Source organism: Solanum stenotomum, chromosome 9, assembly GCF_019186545.1.
Source record: "Solanum stenotomum isolate F172 chromosome 9, ASM1918654v1, whole genome shotgun sequence".
NCBI lineage: Eukaryota > Viridiplantae > Streptophyta > Magnoliopsida > Solanales > Solanaceae > Solanum > Solanum stenotomum.
The window spans coordinates 25,445,873-25,469,663 of NC_064290.1; the positions used below are offsets into that span (position 1 = coordinate 25,445,873).

At 36.4% G+C, this 23,791-nt stretch overlaps 2 protein-coding genes across 2 annotated transcripts in view; one reads left to right on the plus strand and one right to left on the minus strand.

Moving 5' to 3' along the window:
• Positions 1 to 23,791, plus strand: part of LOC125876728 (uncharacterized) — an 854,340-nt gene that overhangs the window by 113,543 nt on the left and 717,006 nt on the right. The gene's annotated exons all lie outside the window — the stretch shown is intronic.
• LOC125876729 (uncharacterized) lies at positions 17,387 to 23,791 on the minus strand. The gene is made up of 5 exons (XM_049557966.1): positions 22,961 to 23,791; positions 19,596 to 19,648; positions 18,739 to 18,905; positions 18,513 to 18,664; positions 17,387 to 18,393 (listed from the first exon to the last, which is right to left on the minus strand). Exons 1-5 carry the CDS (start codon positions 23,733 to 23,735, stop codon positions 17,960 to 17,962), a joined length of 1,581 nt encoding a protein of 526 aa, XP_049413923.1. The 5' UTR covers positions 23,736 to 23,791; the 3' UTR covers positions 17,387 to 17,959.

Here is a 23,791-nt window from a genome sequence, read left to right on the forward strand (position 1 = left end):
GTATTGTGGAGGAGTCAGTCCGTGGAAGGAGCTACTTGGGAAGTAGAACCAGCCATGAAGGCCAAGTATCCTCATCTATTACCTTCGGATTCCATTCCATCTTGAGGTAGTAGTTCCTCTTCAGTCTTTCAGTTACTCATGCATAAAAATAAGTCTTAGCATCTTGTTCATTCGGTTATACTTGCATTTTTAGCGTATTTGCATGTTCTTGGAAGTTAGTCCAATCAGATTTCAGTTTCCAATACTTAGTGGTAGGGATTGCAGTCCCTTCCCACCATATTCAGATAATTTAGTGTTCATTCAAGGACAAATGTTCCCAATTGGGAGATAATGTAACACCCCGTATGCTAAAAAGATCAGATTATAGAAAATCAGAAGTTGCAGGTGCTACCAACAGGGACCACCCACGGACTGTAGGGTGACCTACGGACCGTAAGTGGGACCACGGTATGTGGTCATGGGCCGTGATTTAGAACCCAAGCTTTCAGCTCCCAGACGCCAAACGACATGCTACCAGGACGGACCGTCGGTCAGTCCGTCGGTCAGGAGCCTTCGGTGACCTTGTCATATTTTAAGTTAGGATCATGTTGGTCTTTTCCCTATGCGTTGGACACCTAAACTACATCTTTTAACCCCTAAACTATGTCGTTTTGGTTAGTTTTAGTCTAGTAACTTAATCAGACTTTACCCTAAGCGATTCATTCACCAAAAACTCTAAAAACTTATAGCAAAAAGGGGAAAAGAGTCGACCAAGACCTCTCCAAGAACGCAGCAAGTTTCCCTCAGTTCCCGCCCTAAAATCAAGAGATTTCTCTGTGGAATTCATCACCAGGTGTGTGGAATTTCACTAGTGACTTCCTTTCGCCTATTAGGTCCATAGAATTTAGTCAAATTCTTGATTCCCTTCGGTATGTTTAGACTTAGGGCTTCTAGAACTTCAGATTATTGTTGTGATTTAGCTGTTAGATTAATCCTAATCAAAATATTACATTTTCATAACTATGTTGCTTAATTCTTGCATGAAATTCAGAACCCTAGTTGTGTAGATTCATTTAGTTCATGAATTACACTTGCTAGGTCAGTTTATACACATATACATGCATAAGTTATCAAATGCTTCATTATCAGCACTTAATGTTTCATTTTCAGTTAACATGTCAAAATCTCGAGCTATCCAGTTTATTTTATTTATGTTGTGATTTATACATTCTAGTTGGGATTAGGCTTAATATCGAATTGGACTAGGGTCAGTCACCTTCATAGACCCAGAACTGCGTGCCCCTGTAGGTAAGTCCCCTATATGGGCATTATACTTAGTGATCACGCCAATCATGACTTTATACTCTTGGCAAGGTATATTGGGTCCTATGGATGGGGCGTTTACATCGGACTCCACATTTAGCTCACGTGGTTTCATGTCGGTTATTAGTAGCTCCCACAGCCAGATTCTATTGCATTAACCAGGTTACCAGTTATTTGTTCAGTATTCGGTTTCAGCATGTTATGAACTTGGTCATTGCATTCATTTTAGTTCATATTCAGTTAGTATGCTTTATTACAGTTATGTCTATATTGTTCAGCTTTATCCTATCATGCATGCTTAGTACCCTTCAAGTACAGACGCATACTCTGCACTACATCTTCTTGTGATGTAGATTCAAGTAAGGCTGGCAATTTGACAAGATTTTTTCCGATCCGGTACTCCTACCGGTAAGTCCGGTAACAGTTGAACCAGCAAGGAACCGGTCTTATAGGTACCGGAACCGGTACCGAAATGGAACCTGGTATTTTATTCGGTTGATCTGGTTCAGTAAGAACCGGTTTCGGTCCGGTTTCTGTCTGATTGATCCGTTTCAATGATCAATTAATTTTTTTTTAATTCTTTTTTAAAATTTGAACATTATATAGCCGTTGGGCCCTTTTAGCCATTGGACTGGGGGCCAAAACGGCTCAAAACAGCCCCCACCCCTATCTAACCCCTTAACACTATAGATATACCCATTTTTTCATTTAAATCACAAATTCACAAACTATTTCATTAACATCTTATAAAATCTCTTAATTTTCAATCTCTCATAAATTCATAATTATTATTTTGTGATATTGACTTGGAGTTCGAATTTCGGAGATTTATTTGAAGTAAATCGGAAGCTTCAATTGGCATCTCTCAATTCCGGCTTTGGCTATACGTCTACTTTTACATAGACGTTCGGTACATTCATTCCAACTTTAATTTTTATTTGTTTATTAATTAAGTTATTTTATTTTATTTTGTTATATTATCTTGCTTGTTTTTCATAATATTTAATTATTTTAAACTTGAACATGAATTTGGAAAGAAATAGTGGTAAAAGACCAATGTCGGAAAGAAAAAATAATAGGGGAGGAGGAGGAAGTAGTTCTAGTTCTAAAAATTTGGCACCTAGATTTAGAATTTATACTAATGATTATACTCATGTTGATGAAACTTCTTTTACACGAGACTCACGACCTATTGAATTTAATTCCGAAAAAATAGTAGATCATGAGACTTTAAATATATGTTTTACTAATTTTGAGGAAGAATTACATGAGGAAGTAGAAATAAATGACGAAGATAATGAGACCCCTACTCCTACTAGTCCGGCTACCGAATTACCGGAACAAGATGAAGTCCCCTCGTTACCTACTTTTTCAAAGGCCGTTGTACGTGTTAAAAGATCTTTAGTATGGAAATTTTTGGTACAAAATGAGGAAAAAACTACTGTTACTTGCACAAAATGTAAATTGACCATGAAACATGTGACTACGGGTACACAAGGAGGAACGGGACGACTAAGAACGCATTTGAGAAAGTGTAATAAAGAATTTACTTGCCTAGATGATATAGAAAGGGCTAATAGAAGTGGAATACCCATACCTGAAAATTCTATGGGAATTGGAAGTTCTAATATGGTTCAAAGTGTATTAAATATGACTAACTTGGCTAGCCGAAGAACACATCACACATATAGTAAAGAAAAAGATCAAAGAGAATTAGCTAAAATGGTTGTTGTTTGTGGTTTGCCTTTTTCATTTCCTTCACATCCTGGTTTTATTCAATATATTCAGGAATTGTATAACCCATATTATGAAGGTATTCCAAGAAGTACAGTTAAAAGTGATCTTTTTAAATATCAAAAAGAATATTGTGATTTTCTTCGTTGTTTATTTGTTTATTATGATGGTAGATTATCTATTACTTCTGATATGGGACGTAGTCCTAATGGTAATGATTATTTTACAATTACTGTCCATTGGATTGACCATGAATGGAACATGCAAAAACGAATATTAGGATATAAATATGTTAAAGAAACTAAAACCTGTTCTTATATAGCAACAAAAATAAGCTCTATTTTACAATTTTATGGAATATGTGATAAAATAATGCGTGTCAATTTAGATAATGCTTCTAATAATTTAAAAGCAATTGATTATTTAAAATGTAAATTCTCAATTTGGAATTTCTTGTGAAAATATTAGACTTGCTTGTAATTAGATTTTTAAAGCTAAAATAAAAGCTATAATTACAGAATTTAAAAATAGTTGTAAAGAATGTGGATTTGAATATAGAAAAGTTCCAAAAGAAGTATGCACTAGATGGAATTTTTTATTTGAAATGCTTCAAGTTGCTTATATTTATCAAGAGCCGGTACAATTAGTTTTTAATGCTCATAATGCGGACCCGAATTTGAGAATTGTCTATGAAGATTGGGAAAATACAAAAGAACTTATTGAATTTTTAAGTGTTTTTTATAAAGCAACAAATGTTGCTTCTGGTCAATATTATCCAACTATTTCTTCTGTTTTAGTAAATATTTGTGCTATTTCATCTTAATTTGTAAAATATAAAGGAAAAGATCAATTTGAAGATTCCCTTGCTTTTATGATTGAAAAAATTCAAAAAATATTTTTTCCCTATTCCTCAATTCTATTTGACTGCTACTACTTTCCACCCAAATTACAAATTAAAAGGTGTTGAAAGAATGGTTGAAAAGATTTATGCAAATTTAGAAATTAAAGATAATGAAACTCCTAGTGTTGAAGATTGTAAAAGTAGCATATATATAAAAGCTAGAGAGTTATATAATACATATAAATCTATGGAAAAAAATATTCCAATAATTAAACCTCCATTTTGTAGGCCTAGAAGTGATGATACGGATGATTGGATGGATGATTATCTTGAGGTTGAATCATCTACTAATAATGATTTTGATTTATATTTCAATCAGGCACGGGAAAAGATTAGGCATGAAGAAGGACAACTTCAAGCTCCAATATTAGTATGGTGGAAGAATCGTGAAAATCAATTTCCGACCCTTGCTAGGATTGTTTGAGATGTGCTAGCGATTCAAGCATCATCGGTCGCTTCGGAGCAAGCCTTTAGTGCGGCGAGATTTATGATTGGAGATCATCGATATTCATTAGCAAAGGATAGTTTGGAAATATCGGTGTTGTTTCGAGATTGGGTCAATGCCGAAAGAAGAAATACCGGACTACCACAATTAAATAGCCAAATAGAAGATGAAATAGATGAAATATTTGGTGATAATAGTGATGATGGCATGGAAGCAATGGAAGAAGAACGACAAATACAAGTTACAAAAAATGTTTCTTTTGAAATGATACAATAGTTACGAAAAGATTTTAAAAAAAGTTTCAATTGTTAGTAGTTAGTACTTAGTACTTAGTACAATAATTAATATTCAATACCTAGATTATGTACTCTTTGTCTCTTTCTGATATTTGTATTGTACAATTTATTTATTTGAATAAATATACGGCTATTCGCCTTTATTTTCTTTTAAAATAGTCTTTTATATTTAATCCAACTATCCAAGGCATTTTACAAATTTAATTTTCAATTATTTTAACATTAGTTTAAACTTTAATATAAAATTGAATTTTAAGGCTTAAACTTTAAATTCAATATAAACTTTAAACTTTAAAGTCAATTCTAAACTAAATTCAAATTTTCAATATAAACTTTAAACTTTAAAGTTTAAAGCCAATTTTAAACTTTAAAGTTTAAACTTAAATTCAATTGAAACTTTAAATTTTAAAGTTTTAAGTTGAAGTTTTTTAATAATATAATATTATAAATTAATAATATAATATTATATAATAATTAAAGTTAATAAAAAAAATAGCGGTATACAATGATCCGGTAAGAACCGGTTCCGGTCCGGTCCAAACCGGTTCCTATCAGGTAACTAAGGGACCGAGTGGAACCTTTAGGAATTTTCGGTAAAATTGGTTCTGGTAAGATCCGATTCAGGTAAATAAATCTGGTAACGTGTCCCGGTTCCGATAAAACCGGTCCTGTTGATCTGGTCCTGTCCAATTGTCAGCCTTAGGTTCAAGTCCTCAGCATTCAGATCATGCATAGATCGGTTCCTTATCTCCAATTCAGCAGTATCAGTGGTGAGTCCTCATTCTTCGAGGACGATAGACATGTTTTCTTTTACTTTTAGTCTTTCACAGTTTTGCTAGAGTTAGCTAGGGGCATGTCCCAACATCTCTAGTCAGTTAGAGGCTTTTATTCAGACATAGTTAAATTCAGTTTTAGCTTGGAGTTTGATCTTTCAGTTGTCATTAAACTCGCAGTTTATATATTTAGATGGTATTGGGTATTCCCCATTTCAGTTTATATCATGTCTTAAGCTTCCGCAAAGTATTTCTCATTTCAATTTTATCTAGTATGCTATGATATGCCAGCTCAGGGTTAGCTTGGGGTCACTTGTAATCCTAGGTCTTGTGTTTACGCCACGGGGGTAGCCTCGGGGAGTGACATAAAGAACTTAGACAAGCAAAACGACGGAGAAGGGGTGGGGGTAGGCGACCCTGGCACACTGAGTGGGCACCAACCCCTATCCTATAGACACACTTTGATGGAGCTATGGTGGGGCAGCGCGCCAGCCCTTGCCCACAAAAAAAAATCCGACGAATTTCGTTGCTCGTTTTCTAGCCCTAATTCGCCTAGAATCAAATGGTTTCTTCCCAACTTACTTAAATTCGAATACCTAACATAAGTACACGAAAATATACTCAAAAACAACTCTCAAACTCCTAACTTTCATCTCAAGAACTCATCAACCCATCCTAATTCAAGAACGAAAACAACGCTTCAAGATTACGAATGGAAATCAAGAAACTCATCAGGAACTTAAATTGCTCAATATTTATAGATAGATTCGCAAAATAAACTTATGATTGGCATGTGGGTGAACGAACTCAACACTATAGAAGCTTACATACCTCTTAGGATAAAATCCTTGGCTAAATTCCTCGAAGAATCACAAGAATCTTGACGAACGCCTTGAACATTCCCTCTTATTTCCTCTTTTCTCTTTTTTTCTCTTCTTAAACTCCTCTAATAACCCTAAGCATATTGTAGGAATAACTAAAACTGATTCCAATCAGTTTGGACTCCTAAAACATTACCAAAACAGTTTAAATATGATTGGGTAAGGAAAGGACCAAAATACCCCTCATATTTTCGAGTAACTTTCCTTAATTGTGTAGCCCGACTTCAAACAAGAATATCTCCCTCATACGAGCCCAAAAATTATCAAACTCGGCGGCGTTGGAAAGAGGATTCCAAGTCCTTTCATTTGATATCTTATAGGTTTCCTAACTCATCATGTGCTAAAAGTTATGGTCATTTGAAGTTGACCCAAAACTTAAAAGAACCTAGGAATGACTTGAAGGAATTCTCTTTAGTTCTTTTTGGAACTCAAGGTGCTACATCTAGTGACCCTAAAACTTAAGAAAAGTTTAAATTCCTCAGTAAAAAAATCTTACTCTCAACAAAGAATGGTTTGAAGCTTAGCTCAAAAAAAATTCGGGGTGTTACAATTCAGCCATTGGGGAATTGAAATTTAGAATTAATCTTCAAAACGCACTTCAATTTAAAACTCCAATTGTCAATTAAAAGGTTAATTGAAAACCCCAAGAACTAAGAATATTTTCAAAAGGTAGAAAGACTAGAAACTCTCAAAACTACTTCTCAAGCTGATATTCACAAAGTGATTCCAAAAAGTGATTTTCAGAAGTGATACATTTTCTCTCTTTAGGCCTATTTCTAGTTTCCCAAAATTTGGCCCAAAATCCACTGTGTGACCAACTTAGTGACATTAGTCGATCTCACCAATCAAGTTCGTGGAACACCATTTTTCCCTTAGCTTACCCTTCATTTACTTCATACTTTTAGTGTTTGAACCTCAGTTAGCAGACTTGATTGATTCTTTCTTTTCACATTCGGTGGATCACTTGTTACCACCTTATTTGCATTTTAAGCCTTCATTTTATAAGAGATTTGTCACCTTTGGATATGGTTTTCCAATTCACCCATTTCGCTTCGGTGAGTCGCCGTTTAATCTTTAAGTCCACCAACCTACTTTGAATATTTTCAATTGTGAGAACTGTCACTTTAGGCAAGGTAAGGCCACTTGGGCAATCCTCCCTTTTGTTTAGGCTAGTTCCAGTTGGGAGTTTGCACTCCTTTCAATATCTTTACCTCTTTTTCATGTATTCATCCTTGCCCTGTCCTTTATCCTTCATAGCTACAAAACATCAAAATACATCAGAATGGGACATAATTAGGCATTGAGGACACTAATTGTTAAACTAAAGAGGCCTTTAAAGAGTGAAAAATCTACCACTCATCAACACACCAACTTAAAACTTTTGCTTGTTCTCAAGTAAATAAAGAACACAATCAGTTTAACAAGGATGCGTACAACAATTCTCAATGAGAGCTAACATGCAAGTGCTTTCAGAAGACTACTATCAAGCATATGTAACACTCAATCATGCTCAAAAAGCTTCAAATGATGACTAGCCGATATCAATCCAAGCTCAAGCTCAATTAGATTTCTTTCCAAAGCAAAACCATGTTTCAACAAATGCATTCAAGTGCCCTCACAACAAGAACGATTCTATTCTCTCACAAAGCATATCAACACAAAAATTAGTAATCAATACAACTCTCACTCTTTGAACGACAAATACATGCAAGTTTCATCCCATAGGTTTGTCCATATTTTCCAATCATCACATAACCTAGTTCATGCAAGATCTTAGAGGGCTTTTTAGGCATGTAATGGGGCTGAGGGTAAAGGTATGGTCAATTTGGCTAGTGACATCGCCTTTTCAAAGCATTATTGTACTCATCTTCAACTCTTCTCAAGTCCTTTTCATTCTTTTTACTTGGAGACTCAAACTTCAATCTTTCACTTAATTTATTGGATACCTCTTTTATTTCATCACACCTTCTTTTTCATTTCAAATCAAAACTTTTGCTCACTTTTTTTATAAAGAGGGATTCTTTCTTTTTGCAGCAAACTTCAAAGTTTAGTCTCACTTCTTTGTTTCTTCACTTTCTACTTGACTTTCTTTCCTCCTTCCTTTCCACATCGCCAACTTAGGATTTTTACCTAAGTTGGCTATTCAAACAATCCAATGCTTAGAAAAGAATTTATGTGTGAGAAGTTAGGGACAGTTTGGCTTAAGAGGTTTCAAAAAGTTTTGCAACAAATGATTTAATGGTGCTAAGATGGTTGCACACCCTCACAAGGTAGTCACAAAAGGTATGAATATTTGGGTTCCCTCTCAAAATTCATGCCCAATATCATTTCTTGCATTCACCAAGGCAAGAAAATTAGAGTAACAAGGCAAATTATTGGGTTCAACAAGCATTCTTTCAAGTAGGATTTCACCACACATGGCACTTCAAACACAATCAATTAGCATAGCTCTACAAAAATCAAGAAACTTATGTGTGATGTGCATTGGAAGGATCACATCAAAATGCAACTAGTCAACACAACAACAAAAAAGATCATTGAAAGTGAGGCCACACTAATTTCTTCTTGCAACATTAACACACAACACATTTCTCATCACGAGTATTATACAAGACATCGATATTGAACATAATCGATCCTCGAATATCAATAATGAAAATACAAGCAATCTCAATCATTTAAAAACTCTAAAATCATAGGGTAAAAGGATAGAGAGAAACAAAAAGAATAAAAAACCATCAGCTATCATAACAAAAACCAAAATATACAAATGTCTCAAAAGAAAACTGAAAATAACAACATACAATAAAAATGGAATATAGGCACAAGTGACCTTACCCCACCAAAACAAAAAATAGTTGTGACCTCAATGCTCAAAAATAAGTATGGGAGGAGAGTGAGATAAAGATCCCCCTGATAGGCTATACATGTGAAGTGCTTTGATTTGGAGTCTCGAGGGGGGGTGTCATCATCTTGTGCATCAGAGCCCGAAAAAGTAGGGGCGGGAGTCAGTAGGGTATAATCAACTAAGGCATCAACACCTGACATATGTATAGGAGGAATGGTGGAGTTTGAAGAAACTCCACTAATGCCAACGGCTAAAGTCTCCAAAAGAGATCTCCCCAACGTGGCATACACTATCGTCTCTTCTATAGCCTGCAACTCTGTCAGCGTCTCAATAGTTTGTCACTCATCCTCTGTCAAGAAATCATCCTCATCAGTCTCCTCCTCATATGCATCACCAACCTCATTGGTACCATCATCAAGCTGCTTATCCATATCGCTAGGTGAATCAACTCTCGGCTCGAAATGAGGGACTACCTCATGCATCAAGTAAGGGGACTTCACCCCAAAGCATCAAAGTATCAGTGGACCTCAACTGGTCCACATCAGCCCTTGGAGTAATAATCTCTCCCCTCATAACAATCAACTCAGTAGAGGTACCCTCGCTCTTTTCCCTTGCCTCCATCCTACCAGTGAGGTTGTCTAACCTCTACTCATATGAAGCTAAAGTGTTCTGAAACTGCACCATCTGGCCTCTCACAGGAAGTAATGCATCATCAATGTCTTTCTCAAAGAACTTGGGCATTTCACTCTTTACCTTAGACTCTCTCACATCTACCGGATGCGCATAGATCATGCCTAGATCAAGGGAGGTCAGGATTCAAGGGTAATTATAGTAGATGTGTAGGTAGAGGGGATAGAGGAAGGTTAAGTGATACCTAATGGCTCCACATAAAGAGCGAGCTGAGTAGTATCGCCCTCAAGGCCAGCAAGGTCTAACACAATGGTAGTGTCGAGTGGTGGCCTCTTCTTTCTCGCTGCATCATCTCTCAAATAATCCACCTCAATCCTCCGAATATCATTTGAGGAGGCGGGGATGATCCTGACATATGTTCTCTCTCGATAAGGCACTTTCGTAGCCTCACGTAGTTGTGTGATCAATACTGTAAGAGGAGAGAGCTCTAATCCTGATGAGCTCTCATCAATAACTCTTTAGAAATTATGGCTCTAATATGGATCTCCCGCCTATCGATAATGGTACCAACTAGGATTGCCTTTGCATGCTGGAGAATTGACTCATTTTGGGATGGCATCAAGTTATTGTTGATGAAACCAAACCAATCTCTAGCTCCAATGTTTATATCTTTCTTTTTTATTTTCACTCTGTCAACCATCCATGGAGGAGTGACATTAGAAATCAGCGGGGTTAACAACCCCTTCGAAGTGTCTAGACTTTGCTTTATGCACAGACTGTATAGTTCGGCTCTGTTGCCCTTTGTGCCTAATACATCATTTATTTCACCAACACTGTATTTCTGCATTACACCATCTTACCTTGGACTTCAACTTCGTCCAAGTGTTTCCAAATTGTGCCTTTCTTCTTCTTTGGCAAGGCCTTAGCATAGTTCATATAGAACTCCCTCACCCATGCAGGGACATAAGGAGGACAGGCTCTCATGAAGCTCTCAAATCTATGGAATTTGATGGTATTGAGATAGTCCGGTAATCTCTCATCACCCCATCTATAGAGAGTGACCTCTCCTCACGTATAGTGCAATCTTCCACTGCTTTTAGCCTATTAAGGGCTCTTGGAGATATAATAGAGAGAACTCGGGAGGCACTCACATTAGAGACTGGGTTTGGTACCAACTTGGACCTAATTTCCATCTTTTTCTTTGCGATCACCTTCTTTGGTTGTTCACCCACACTCGTAGAGGAGCGTGGAGTGGCTTGTTATTGCGGAACCTCATAAGGTTCATTAATGGTACCCTTTGTTCCTTTTTGAAGGGGGAGGAGGAGGAGAGTCTCCCTCCGAGTCAGAGGTCACAACTCTTTTTTCCTCTTTCTTTACCCATTTTATACAAGGCACAATAATTCAACACAAACACTAGGTGAAGGTTAGTCAAAAACAAACATAGTTTGAAATACATTCTGTGGTTCGCCGACTGGGAAGGCGATTCCCCTAATAGGCTAGGCAAGCTAAGACGAGCTCACTGAAGTTGATTGGACATGAATTAATTTCAATCAAGCATGCAGGTCAACTCAAACTCGGTGATCCATCAAGTTGTTTTTGGTGGCTAAGATAAGTTCGCCGAAAGTGATAGTGCAAAACCAAAAAGGAATGGGAAGAAGGGCAATGTCCACTCCAACTAGGCGATTCGTCGAGTTGGTTTCGGCGAGCTAAGACAAGACCGCCAAATGGGAAAATACCCATGTCACATATTCAAACTCAAAATGTGGTTGGGGCCTACTCGATGATTCGTCTAATCACCCTAGCGAGCTGAGACAAACCCCCCTGAATAAGTAATTTTCATCCTGATTCCTATTTTACACAAATTAAACGCTAACATGCAACAATACCCAATTTTCAATAAATTATACAATCTACCCACATGTTATTCTACCATAGGTACTCAGACTTCATTCAAATACCACACAGTAATTGATGATTCTCCCTTAAGAAAGTCATCACTCTATCTATCATTAGGCAAATGCAAGTCCTCAAGACAACACTGGGCTGATCAGACTTCACTCACACTCAATTCAATCAAGACCCAGCAATTATAACAACCAATTTCAACATTTAACCTTCAAAATCAAGTTTAGCAATTCTGGGCACAAAATCATCTATCCTAAGCAATTGGAACAATTCAATAAACAGTATTTAACACTACCCAAGCAAATTAAACAGCAAAATAATAGTAACAACATAAATCCCAACTCATATGCATCGATTCTAAGAAAGAACAACAACGAAAGCTTCGAAACACCAACCTCAGAGAAGACAACTCAACAAAATGATAGGAGGAAGGGTTTGGGATCGAGAATCACACACCAAAATGAACTCCACACAAGTAAATCCCTGCAATCGAGGAGACAAAACAAAGAAATATGAGTATGTGGAGTATAGGAAGTGAAAGATCTCAAAAATATGAAAGGTTGCTTTTAAAACTTTAAAAAGACCCTTGGCCTTTTTATTTTACGCTCACTCGGTAGTCTGCGACTAACATCGTTGAACGTGTTCGATGAATCACCGAAGGAGGTTAAGCTCGCCGATGAGTCCTGAACGAATACCAAACCAGACGTCCAACTCGGTGGACTCGATGTAGTTCACTTTGTGTCATTCGGCGGATCGCTGATAAGGTCCTTGTTTGCCGAAGTTGACAGTACCATTTTTCAAAAATTCTTGGCTCAGAAGGCGAACATGAAGATGTCCGCCAAATCATTTCGGCGAATCACCAACTACAGTACAACCTCACTAAATTAATACCTGGTTAATAAGTACAAATATATCAAAGAAAATTTAGTGAAATGTGATTATATTATGTTCTGTTTTTATTAAAATTTAAATCTAATTGAAGCTTATCTCTAACTTTTCTTAGTGCATCAAAAAGTTTTAGTATTATTTTTTCTAATTGCACCATAAAATTGTGAAGAGCTCTAGACGCAAGTGTTTCCTTACGCGTAACTGGTTCCAAAGGTATTGTATCATCTTCAACTTTATCATCAACATTTTTTCCAATGATATCCACAATTTGTTCTAAGCTTTGGACCTCTGAACATACATCATTTTCACCCATCCAATAGGTTATTAATTTCCATTTTATTGCGGTATTATGACCTCAAGTTCAGGAATGAGGTTTTCACAAATGGGTTCTTTCAAATTCTATGAGATTCCATCCCTAAAAAAAAAATTGGTGTCGAACACTTTTTAAATTTATAAATATTAATTTATCAATTAAATAATACCTCTACAAAATAATAATATTTCATGATCCCGCCTATATTTATTTAGAGAAGTTTTATTGTAGGTACATGCCTCGCCTACTACATCCTTTGTAACTTTTTAACTTCTTTTCAACCTGAACTCACAACACAAGTTATTGAAAGAAATAAAATAAACTTTGGTTGCCTCCCAAGAAGTGTCTTATTTAATGTTGTGGCAAGACACAATTTTTACTCTTCAACAATCATTCTTGGGATTGGGGATTGTATCACTAGGCAACATTCCCTTTTGCCTTGGATTTAGATTGGTAGAGAGTTGACAAATTTGAGTCTGGACTGCTTTATTGACACAGAATGAGAAGTAACTGTTTGAATCAAAGTGGAGAAATCATTTTTCAAATACTTCAACATCTTTCTCTTTTGCTTTGGGATGATCATGAGGTGGAATATATTTATCTTTTCCAAACTCACAATCTCTTCAATTTCCACCTCAATCTCTCCAATCTCTCCAGCCATTATATTTTTACTTGTTCCAACCTTGATTCCCACCCAGTAGGATATTTTGGATGATAACCACCAATTTGGTTCCCCAAGTATTGCACCTCTTCATTGTATAATGCCTCGAACTTGACATCATCTGGGGATTTGTCACTGCTTGTACCAACGGCATTTGCTGACTTAAGTCCACTTCCCATGAAATGTTTAGATAGCAAGTCAACTTGGGTCATCATCTTAGCCATATTTTCATCACGCTCATGATCCTTCTCTATTTGTTCCATGTTCATACTCACATGTAGAGAAGATACTTGATCCTCTCTAGTATGTCATGCTCGGTTGATTTTTATCATGTCATCAAGGAACAATGTTGCTACATCATATAGCTGCTTCATCAGCCCACCTTGAACAAGTTGGTCGGCTAGCCCTTTGTTGACAGAATCCAAGCTACAATAGAAGTATTACAGCAGCAAGTTGTCTGGAACACCATGTGTTGGACATTGCAATAATAAGTTTTGAAACTGCAACCATGTCTCATGAAGCGGCTCTCCAATCACCCTCTTGAAAATTCGGATGACGTCCCTTAGCTTTATCATCTTCAAGGGAGGGACAAATCTCTCCAGGAACGTGTCGGTCAGCTTTTCCCAGGAAGTGATAGAATCATTAGGTAGCTCGGCTAACCATCTAGTGGCTTCCCCTATTAGGGAGAATGGAAATAGCCTCATCCGAATTGGTTCTTGCGAAATGTTCTTAAAGGTAAATGGCCCACAGACATTCAAAAAATTCCTGAGGTGTTCATGGGATTCTTCATGAGCCAGGCCCCCGAACATTCCTCGCATTTGAAGTAATTGGAACATTGTTCCGGTCATATGGAACACTGCCCTCCTGATGGTAGGATGCTACCGGATTGCTCACATGCTTTGAACAATGCTCACATGCATATCATTCATATCGCCCATGTGATCATTTTGCCCGAAGTGACTAGCGTCGTCACTTTCATCGTCACTCATAGTTCTATCTGCAATTAAGACAACTAACAACACCAAACAACAATCTACTACAACTAAATAAGTTTACAAACTAAATCACAAATTGAATTCTTAGCCATCATTCCCCGGCAACTGCGTCATTTTTTATAATGCTCAAGATACCCTCAAAACAAGTAAGAGAATAAGCGGTCGTTAGCAATAAAAACCCAACAAAAGAGTCGAGGTCAAATCCCATAAGGAGTGATATAATGCAAGGAATTCAATTAAGAAATTTAGAGTGTGAACCAATTCGTTTGTAGCAATTAAAATATATGGATGGATGATTCCACCAAATTTACGAAAAAAGTTTTGGTATCAAGTAATACAATTAAACTAAAAGATGGATTTCAATTAAGTAAAAGACGATATAGGGGTGTGGGGATTGGTATTGGTTTCAAGTAGGGGTAATTGTTCTTGCTCATTATCACTAAACAATCATGGATAGGCTGGGTAATCTTAAATAACATTAATCTTCTTTCTATCTCAAGGATTATTTCATAGAATCTCCTTTCGGTCTCATCTATGTGCATCACAAATCAACCCAATACCTTACTAGAATCTCTCTTTCGAGCAGATCTAGGCAACTAGAATTGAACCACAATTTCGTTTGCAAGCAAACTATAGTAAACAAATCTGAATTTGCAGGCATTAAACTAATTACCCACATCAATTAATTTCTTTCAAGCATCAATCGAGGATCTAGGCTAGGATTAAGTTTGCAACCTTAAGCCATGAATTAACCCCATGCTAATTAGCTTAAATCCATGAATCTACAGCAATAAAACATAGCAAGACACAAAACCTATTACAATAAATTAACACACAACCCAATAATCACACCCCTGGATTTGGGGTTCTATCCAAGCATCAAAAAGGAGAAAAAAGAGTATACACATGATGAATTCAGCCATTGGGAAATTGAAATTTAGCGTCATTCTTCAAAACATCACTTCAATTTGAACCTCCAATTGTCAATTACAAGGTTAATTGAAAACCCCAAGAACTAAGAATATTTTCAAAAGGTAGAAAGACTAAAAACTCCCAAAACAAACTCTCAAGCTGATATTCAAAAAGTGATTCCAAAAAGTGATTTTTAGAAGTGATACATTTTCTCTCTCTTTAGACCTATTTATAGTTTTTCAAATTTTGGCCCAAAATCCACTGCGTGACCAACTCGGTGATATTAGTCGGGATCGCAATCAAGTTTGGTGGATCGTCATTTCTCCTTCAGCTCGCCCTTCATTTGCTTCAGGCTTCAGGTGTTTAAATCTCAGTTGGCGGACTCGATTGAGTCTGCCTTTCACATTCGGTGGATCGCTGATTAATAGCTTGTTTGCCTTTTAAGCCTTCATTTTAACTGAGAGATCTGTCAACTTCGGAGATGGTCTTCTAGTTTGCCCATTCAGCTTCGGTGAGTCATAGTTTAATCTTTCAATCTGCCGACCTACCTTGAATATTTTCAATTGTGAGCATTGTCAGTTCAAGCAAGGTAAGGCCACTTGGGCGATCCGCCCAGACGACTCCTAGTTGGGAGTTTGCATCCTTTCATGTTTTTGCCCTCTTTTTCATGTATTCATCCTTGCCTTGTCTTTTAGCCTTCATAGCTAAACATTGGAATATGACATAATTAGGCATTGAAGACACTAATTGTTGAACTAAAAAGGTCTCAAAAGAGTGAAAATCTATCACTCATCCAAAAATTATCTGAGAAGACAAATGTTTTTATGGTGGAGGAAGGTGAAAAGGAGATGGATCTACAATTAGGTTATGGTGGTGTCGAGACTGGATTCATGATGTCATCCAATGTTTGTCCTTAGGACTGTGTATTTGGTGAAAAACCCATCCAACGTCCCTTGTATTCTCCTCTCCTTTTTTTTTCCCTCTCATATCCCAAAGCTCTATTTTTGCTCTCAAATTTATATGTAATATTCCTATCGAATTTTTGATAATTTTAATTTATGAGATTTAGTGTATACATTAATGATTGGGGTATGTTGTATCTATCTTCAACGGCGAATGACTTTATGTTACATATATATATATATATATATATATTCTTCTTAATTTTTGTATGTATCTTCACCATATTTCATCAAATGAGAGAAAATAAAGTTTATTGAGCGAGTGCATATACCTATCGTGACTATATTTGTTGATACAACGAAATTAAGTGAATATATATAACCTATACAAGTTGGTAACAATCGAATGGTAGCTACGAATAAATATAAGTAAAATTACAGCAAACAAATACAAGTGATACAAGCTTTTAACAATTGATACAATAGAGCAAATGACTTCATATGAAATTAAAGAGCATGAATATAAGTGATACAAGTTGTTAACAATTGATATAGCAAAGTGAATGAATATAAGTGAAACTAGAATGAATGTAGTTCCTGGTATATTGTTGTTTGTGTCATTGTATACACCATGATACAGGTATTATTTATTGCGTGCATGAATATAATTGATACAGGCTATATTTCTTGCACAAACAAACAGTCGACACAGATTGCAATATTTGCGCAAACGAATAAACTGAATATAGGGGCTTGGCAACCAAATTATGCTGCAAATGGTAATTACTAAAACTGTAGTTGCATTTGATAATTAGCAACGTATATGATATTGCTTCTATTATGATAGAAATATGGAAGTGCTAATCAGCTGAACAACTTACTAAAGCTCTAGAGAGTTTTCCTTCGAAGATCACCGAGAAAGAAGAGATACGTTATCTAATGATTATCATGTATAATATTAGTCAAATTAAGGATCATATGACTTGCAATCAAGATAGTATTAATAGTGTTAAATCAAATTAATTGTTTGATGTGATTAAGTGCATGTATGGTAATTGTGTCTGGGACATTGTTGTGTCCAACCTGAAGATAAAACATCTGGAGATATTGATTGATATTAAGGCCTAATTGATGGTAAAAGATTTTATCCAGAAAAAAAGGAATAGATTATAGACCTTTTCACCGTTGGCCATTAAAAATGCCTTCAAAATCATCACAACACTGGTGACTCATTTTGACCTCGAGCTTCACCAGATGAATGTTAAGACCATTTTTCTCAATGGAGAACTGTCCACCTTGAGGTTTCAATGAATAATATAATTAATGGACTGAAGCAAGCTTTTCTCAGTGGTATCTCAAGTTATGAGATACGCTTGGTTTCATGGAGGATAAGTTTGATGAATGCATTTAATGGACACCATATAGATCGTCTCTTCATGCATATGTAATTCTCTTCGGCTTAACTTAAATGGGAACTATTGATGTTCTGCTGTTACATTACTTGTTTAACGCACATAGATCCATTTCAGAGAGAGAGTGTTCTTGAAACCTGAGTGAGCTCCTAACCACTTTATCATTCCTCGTCTGTCAATGGATTCTCCACCTCACTCTCGCTACTTGAATCATCACTATCTGCAATTGAGGACTGGCCGTTTGAACCAAAATTTTCACGAAGGCTATACTTGAGGAACTTCACCCTGCTTTTGTGTTCTGAATCTTTTCCTTTGCGCTTTCTTCTTTCAGGTTCTGCTGATTCCATTGTATGGGCAGCAGAAACAAAGGCAGCACTAGCAGATTCATTCATCTTAACATCACCTTCTTCCTCATCTTCTTCTCCTTTGTTATCTATGTAGAACAGAAAATCATTCTCCGATTTTTTCTTGCCATCTTTCAAAGCAGGTTGTTCAAAGCCCTCCGTCATACTATCGAGCAACAATTTAGCTCGGATTTTTGACATATTATTGTCAAAAATTCTTATCCCACCATTTTCAATGTTAAGAAACCACCCTGTAATATTCAAGTCAATAGCAATTCTGATGCATGTTTACCAGTATAGTATAAACGGCCAACCTAACTTGGTAGTTAGTGCAGAACTGTGTGATAAAGAGGTATTTCAATTTACTTACTCAAGAATGTAGCAGGGGATGAACTACTTCGTTCACTCGCTTTGTCTTCTGTACCAATCTTACTTCTGATCCACTTGATTATCAGAGGAGGTAAACTAGAACCAGAAAAGGCATTTGTGTAAGAAATTGCTTTCGTCTGGTCCTTCTGTTTTCTGAAGACAAAGAAACAGAATCAAATTTCAGCATCTCAAAAAGAACTTAGAGCATGATGCCCGAGCTTTCATACCTATTCAACTCTACAGCTTCACCAGTAACTAACAGTCTTGCCATGATAATACTTTTCACATGCTTGGCAGAGAGCTGATCCATTTGCTCAGGCTTTAAGAAAGAATATTCCACCAGTACCACAGCATCATAGAGAATTTTTCTTAAGCACCTCTCATCGTCCGAATTCTGCAGCAGAATAGGAGGTGAAAATATGAGAATCCTCAAACTATAACAAAAGCATAATTAAGAGAACTTCTACTTGAAGCCTATTGACACACTAGAGTCATCAAATGAGCAATGTAAAAGTATTTAGTAAATTCAGAACATTATTCTACAAAGTATTTTCTGCCAAAAGAAACTAAAACCAATCCAGAGAATTCTTCCCCAAAAAGCTAGGATATTAAGCAGAAAAAGTCACTAACTATGAGAGGGTTCAAAAGACTCAAAGACAGTGGGGCCCAGCAGACAAGTTAGTTAAAAGGGAGATTTAGCTGTGTAGTCCATTATAAAGTTACTTTTAGTTATTTCTCTTCTCCTACGAGAGATCAGCAAAAAATAACACAAGAAATGTAAAAATAACACGAGATATTTGTATGGTCATTTCCTTTTAGTCAAATTGTGTGTGGGTATAGGAGATCATTTCCTCGAGTTAAAACTCTGGCCACATTATTCAAACCTCACAAGATGCTTTGCGCATTATTAGCTCTTACAATTTGAGTAAAGCTAAAGAACAGTGGTGAAGTGAGCTCAAACTTTGACCAAGGCCACATGTTCGAACCTCTCGAAAAACTGTTTTGCACAGGTTTTAACTCATTGTTTATCAAAAAAAGAAAGAGAGTAAAGGACTCAAAGACAGTGGGGGCTAAGATGTCTAACCAGTAGGGAGGCTGTTGGTAAAGATGGCTCCAGCAGCATCATTAAAAGGGTCTCTGAATTCAACAAAGGAGAACTTAGTATAGTTTGAAAATCACAAAATTATAGAGAAAAATGCAATACAGAGATGTCAAACAGGTAAGAAAACAGAATTCATGGAATATGGAAGAGTAAAACCAACATAAGGAATTAAATTCAGAGACGAATGGAACAACAAATTCAACAATCAACGTGAATGGATCAAGAGCAACTCTATATATATTTCCTCTCCATCTTATACATTGTATTATGCTCAAGGGATCAATAGAATATGGTAAATCTTTATTCCTCTTTGTTATGGAAGCATTAAGCAGGCTAGTAACAGGAAGTTCCATTGGGGGTTTCAAGTAGCAGATGAAGAGAGGTAGAACGGCCACTCTCATCTGATGATACTTTATTACTCTGTGGAAATATGATTTGATTATTTGAGGTTATGTCAAAACTATGTATCATCGTTCAGAAGTATGAGTGATACTAGTAAAGAAAGTTCTGAAGATTTATACATCTTCATGGATTTGTGGATTACAGTGGCAACAATTATCCAATATCCGTAACATTCTCGGGGCTCCACTAGGGGAAATCTTAAAGTTGAATGATTTCTGGCAGCCAGAAGTTAACAAAGTTGTGAAAAGGTTGACCGGATAAAAAGACAATATTAATTTAAGAATAACAGTACCTTATCAAGAACTCTTCGAAGGAAAATAGCATTGCTCAAATCTACATTATTAATATATACCCATGTAGTGCCTCCACTCCAATTTTTTTTTTTTTTTTGAGAATGGTAAAGTTAGTGCCTCCACTCCAATTTATGTGGCATAGTTTGACTCTTCTTTTTTTTTTATGACAAGGGAAACCCGCAGCCGCTACCCTTTGGGTGCGCACAGGGTAAAATCTCCGCTCTTATGCAATAGCTCGCAAACCACATAGGAGAGGTAACCCGCATAGGTGGCATAGTTTGACTTGGTACGCACTTTAACAAAGAAAGGAAGAATTTCAAAATGTGTGGTCTTTAACATACCATAACATTTGTGTGGTTAAGAGAAGTGTTGTTAAATGCACGCTTGAGTCCGAAAGCGAGGCTCAAAATGTGTTGAGCGCTTCGCCTCACTTAATGTGTGCTTCAATGTCATCATCAAGGTTCTAAGGGATACTTTTCCTATCCAATGAACCTCTTCCGAAGATGCGACACTAAACAACTGATATTGCACTTTATCATAATTATTTTTCAATTTCTTTGTTCATATATTTGTCATTCATCCTTATAAATTATTAGTCTAGGACTAAACATACATATTTGTATTTTGTCTCCCTTTGCCTTTTCTCATTAAAGCCCACGCTTTATTTGCGCTTTGCGCTTAAAGCCCCAACAAATGTTATACTCTCTCTCTCTCTTTGTCCCAATTTATGACTCATTTTCCTTTTTACTCAGTCTAAAAAGAATTACACACATCTATATTTAGTAATAATTTAACTTTAAAATGTCCATTTTATCCTTAATGAAACTATTTACACCCACACAAACATCTATCACTTATTTTAGACCACAAATTTCAAGAGTCTTTCTTTCTTAAACTTCGTGTCAAGTCAAACTAATTCGTATAAAATAGGATGGAGGGAGTACCTTTTTTGCACTTAAATCCCCAACAGACCTTAGGACTTTTTTGCACATTTTGCTTTTGATAGCACTGGTTACGAGACTTCTGAAACTTATGGTCTTAAATGTGTTGTAACGGTTGTGTGGCCGTAAACATTTCTCATTAGGGATAAAATGACAATCAAAGTTAAATTGTTTCCAATTATAGAAATATGTCATTCTTTTTTTATGCATATCAGTGGTGTCCACACCAACTTGCATGCGCCTCAACGTATTCCATGCAATACATGTTCCCAGCGGCACAGGTACCAAGCAACTCTATCCACCAAGATTTGGGGAAAAAACACCTAGTGTTTTTGCCTCCATTGGGGAAAATATGTCTTTCTTTTTGGAATTAACAAACAAGGAAAGAATGTCTTACCAAAAAAAAAAACCCCACCTTCATAAAACCAACGTTTTAATTATGTTTTGTGCTTAAAGACCCAATAAATCTTGGTGCCCATCCACATTTCCACTCTAACAACAATACGATGGTATGAAGTCAACAAGTACTATAAAAAAAGAGATAAATATGAGATTTCCATAAAGACGAAGGATATTAGATACTCTACTTTCGCAGCCATGCAACAAAGTGAATCAAATACCATAAAAGAGAAGCTAGATTAATTTGACCTATTTTTGCACCGATGCAACAAAGCATCAGGGTGAAAGATAGGATCCACAAGAGCAAAGGAACAGAGTTTGTGAAAAAGGATGTAATGACTTATTCTTTAAGCTAATGTAGCTGAAAAATGTGCTTAGAAATGGCATAAGATGAAGTGGAGAAAGGGTTTCACAAAGAACAATGATAATCCCACACCACTCATCAAGAAGATCAGCAACTTAGCCACCAACGCAAAACAAAAGAAGAAGAAAATCAAATGACATAAGATGAAGAGAAGAAAAGGTCTCACAGAGAAATCCCACACCACTTATCAAGAACTTCAGCAACTTAGCCACCATACAAAAACAAAAGAAGAAGAAACGTTCCTGGGTGATTGTTTATAACTTTCCAAGAAAAAGTCACGGCAACATAAGCAAAAAGTTCATATTGGACATAATGCATGATCAAGCTATTCTAATATTACATCCTTACAAGAAAAGGTATTTTATGCGTTTTCCCCATCACATAGGCACGATAGCATAACGATCCAAAATGTAAAATTATTTTTCTTTTTTACAATGACCACTACACTCATCTTTATGATCATCAATTGGCACCAGCAAAGCCATCAGAAATATAACTCCCAAACAATTCTAAAGCAATGAACTCACAGATCCAAGGATGACAGCACTTAATAAGAACAGTAACACATAGAAAAGAGTGTTCATACAAAGGAGTATCTGCATTAATAGAAATTATATAACACGTTCCTAATTTCTCAGAGGTTAAATGCACAGTCACTTCACGGAGATTTTGTGCTTTGAACTGTCCAAAGAGGTAAATTTGCCTGTTATTTAACTCACTAGCATCACAATTGCTGGTTTTGAGAAGATTGGGTATAATTTGTCACAACAAATTCAATGAGCCCTTTACCAAAAATTTCGAAGTTTGAACAAAAATGAGGAGAAAAATAAATTATACAGAGTGTAGTCTGTGATTCGGAAGGTGTACCGCACATGAGATTGACAAGTCAAACACTTTACAGATTGTGCAAACTTCAATAGAAAAGCAATTTCAATCATAGACACTAACCAAAGAAGTATGAATTCTGAAGCCCAGTGATGGAAGCAATGATCCATGCCCTCAATTCGTCCTGTAATTCTTTTCGGGAACCATCCTCCAGAAACCTCAAGCATAACTTCAACAAAAATGCCTCCGCAATCACACAACCAGCCAATGCACTTAGCTCACACCCTTCAGCATTAACCCTTTCAACAATCTCATCAGTCAGAAGTGGAAAAAAAGCTCGCATGCATCCCTTATCCCCAGTATCTTCCACCGTATTATCCCACATCCAAACAGTCACTAACTCCCTCACTGGCCTAAGGAAGCCTTTTGAAACATCACATCTATCCTCTAAACCCTCACAGCATACATTAACATACCCAAGAATTGAATCAACCAATCCATTTACCTCTCTCACAAACTTCTTCTCTTTCTTAGCTTTCTGCTCAAAACCTTTTAAACCCATTACCAACATAAACACATTATACATAACAGGTGCAATTAATGCAATGCTTTTAAAGAAATCACATGAAACAGAGCAAGAAACTATAAGCTGAAACAAAGCCTTTACGGCTGCAAGCCTTTTGAAAAGGTCATTTTCTGTCGAGCTGAAGCCTCGATAACGTAAAGCTGAGTAAACCCAGATAGCTTCAAAAGGCGGGTCGACGCTACGTTGTAGTAATTCCTCGAAATTTGACCTCAAAGATGACAGCTTCTTAGAGCCTGGCGAGTCCAATACAGCTTGAATTAGATTTTTCAGTACAATTTCATGGTTTTGACCAACAACATTAATGGAAACCATAACTTTGGCGAAAAAAAAAAAAGAAAAAAAAATTGACAGAACGAAAAGCTAAAACC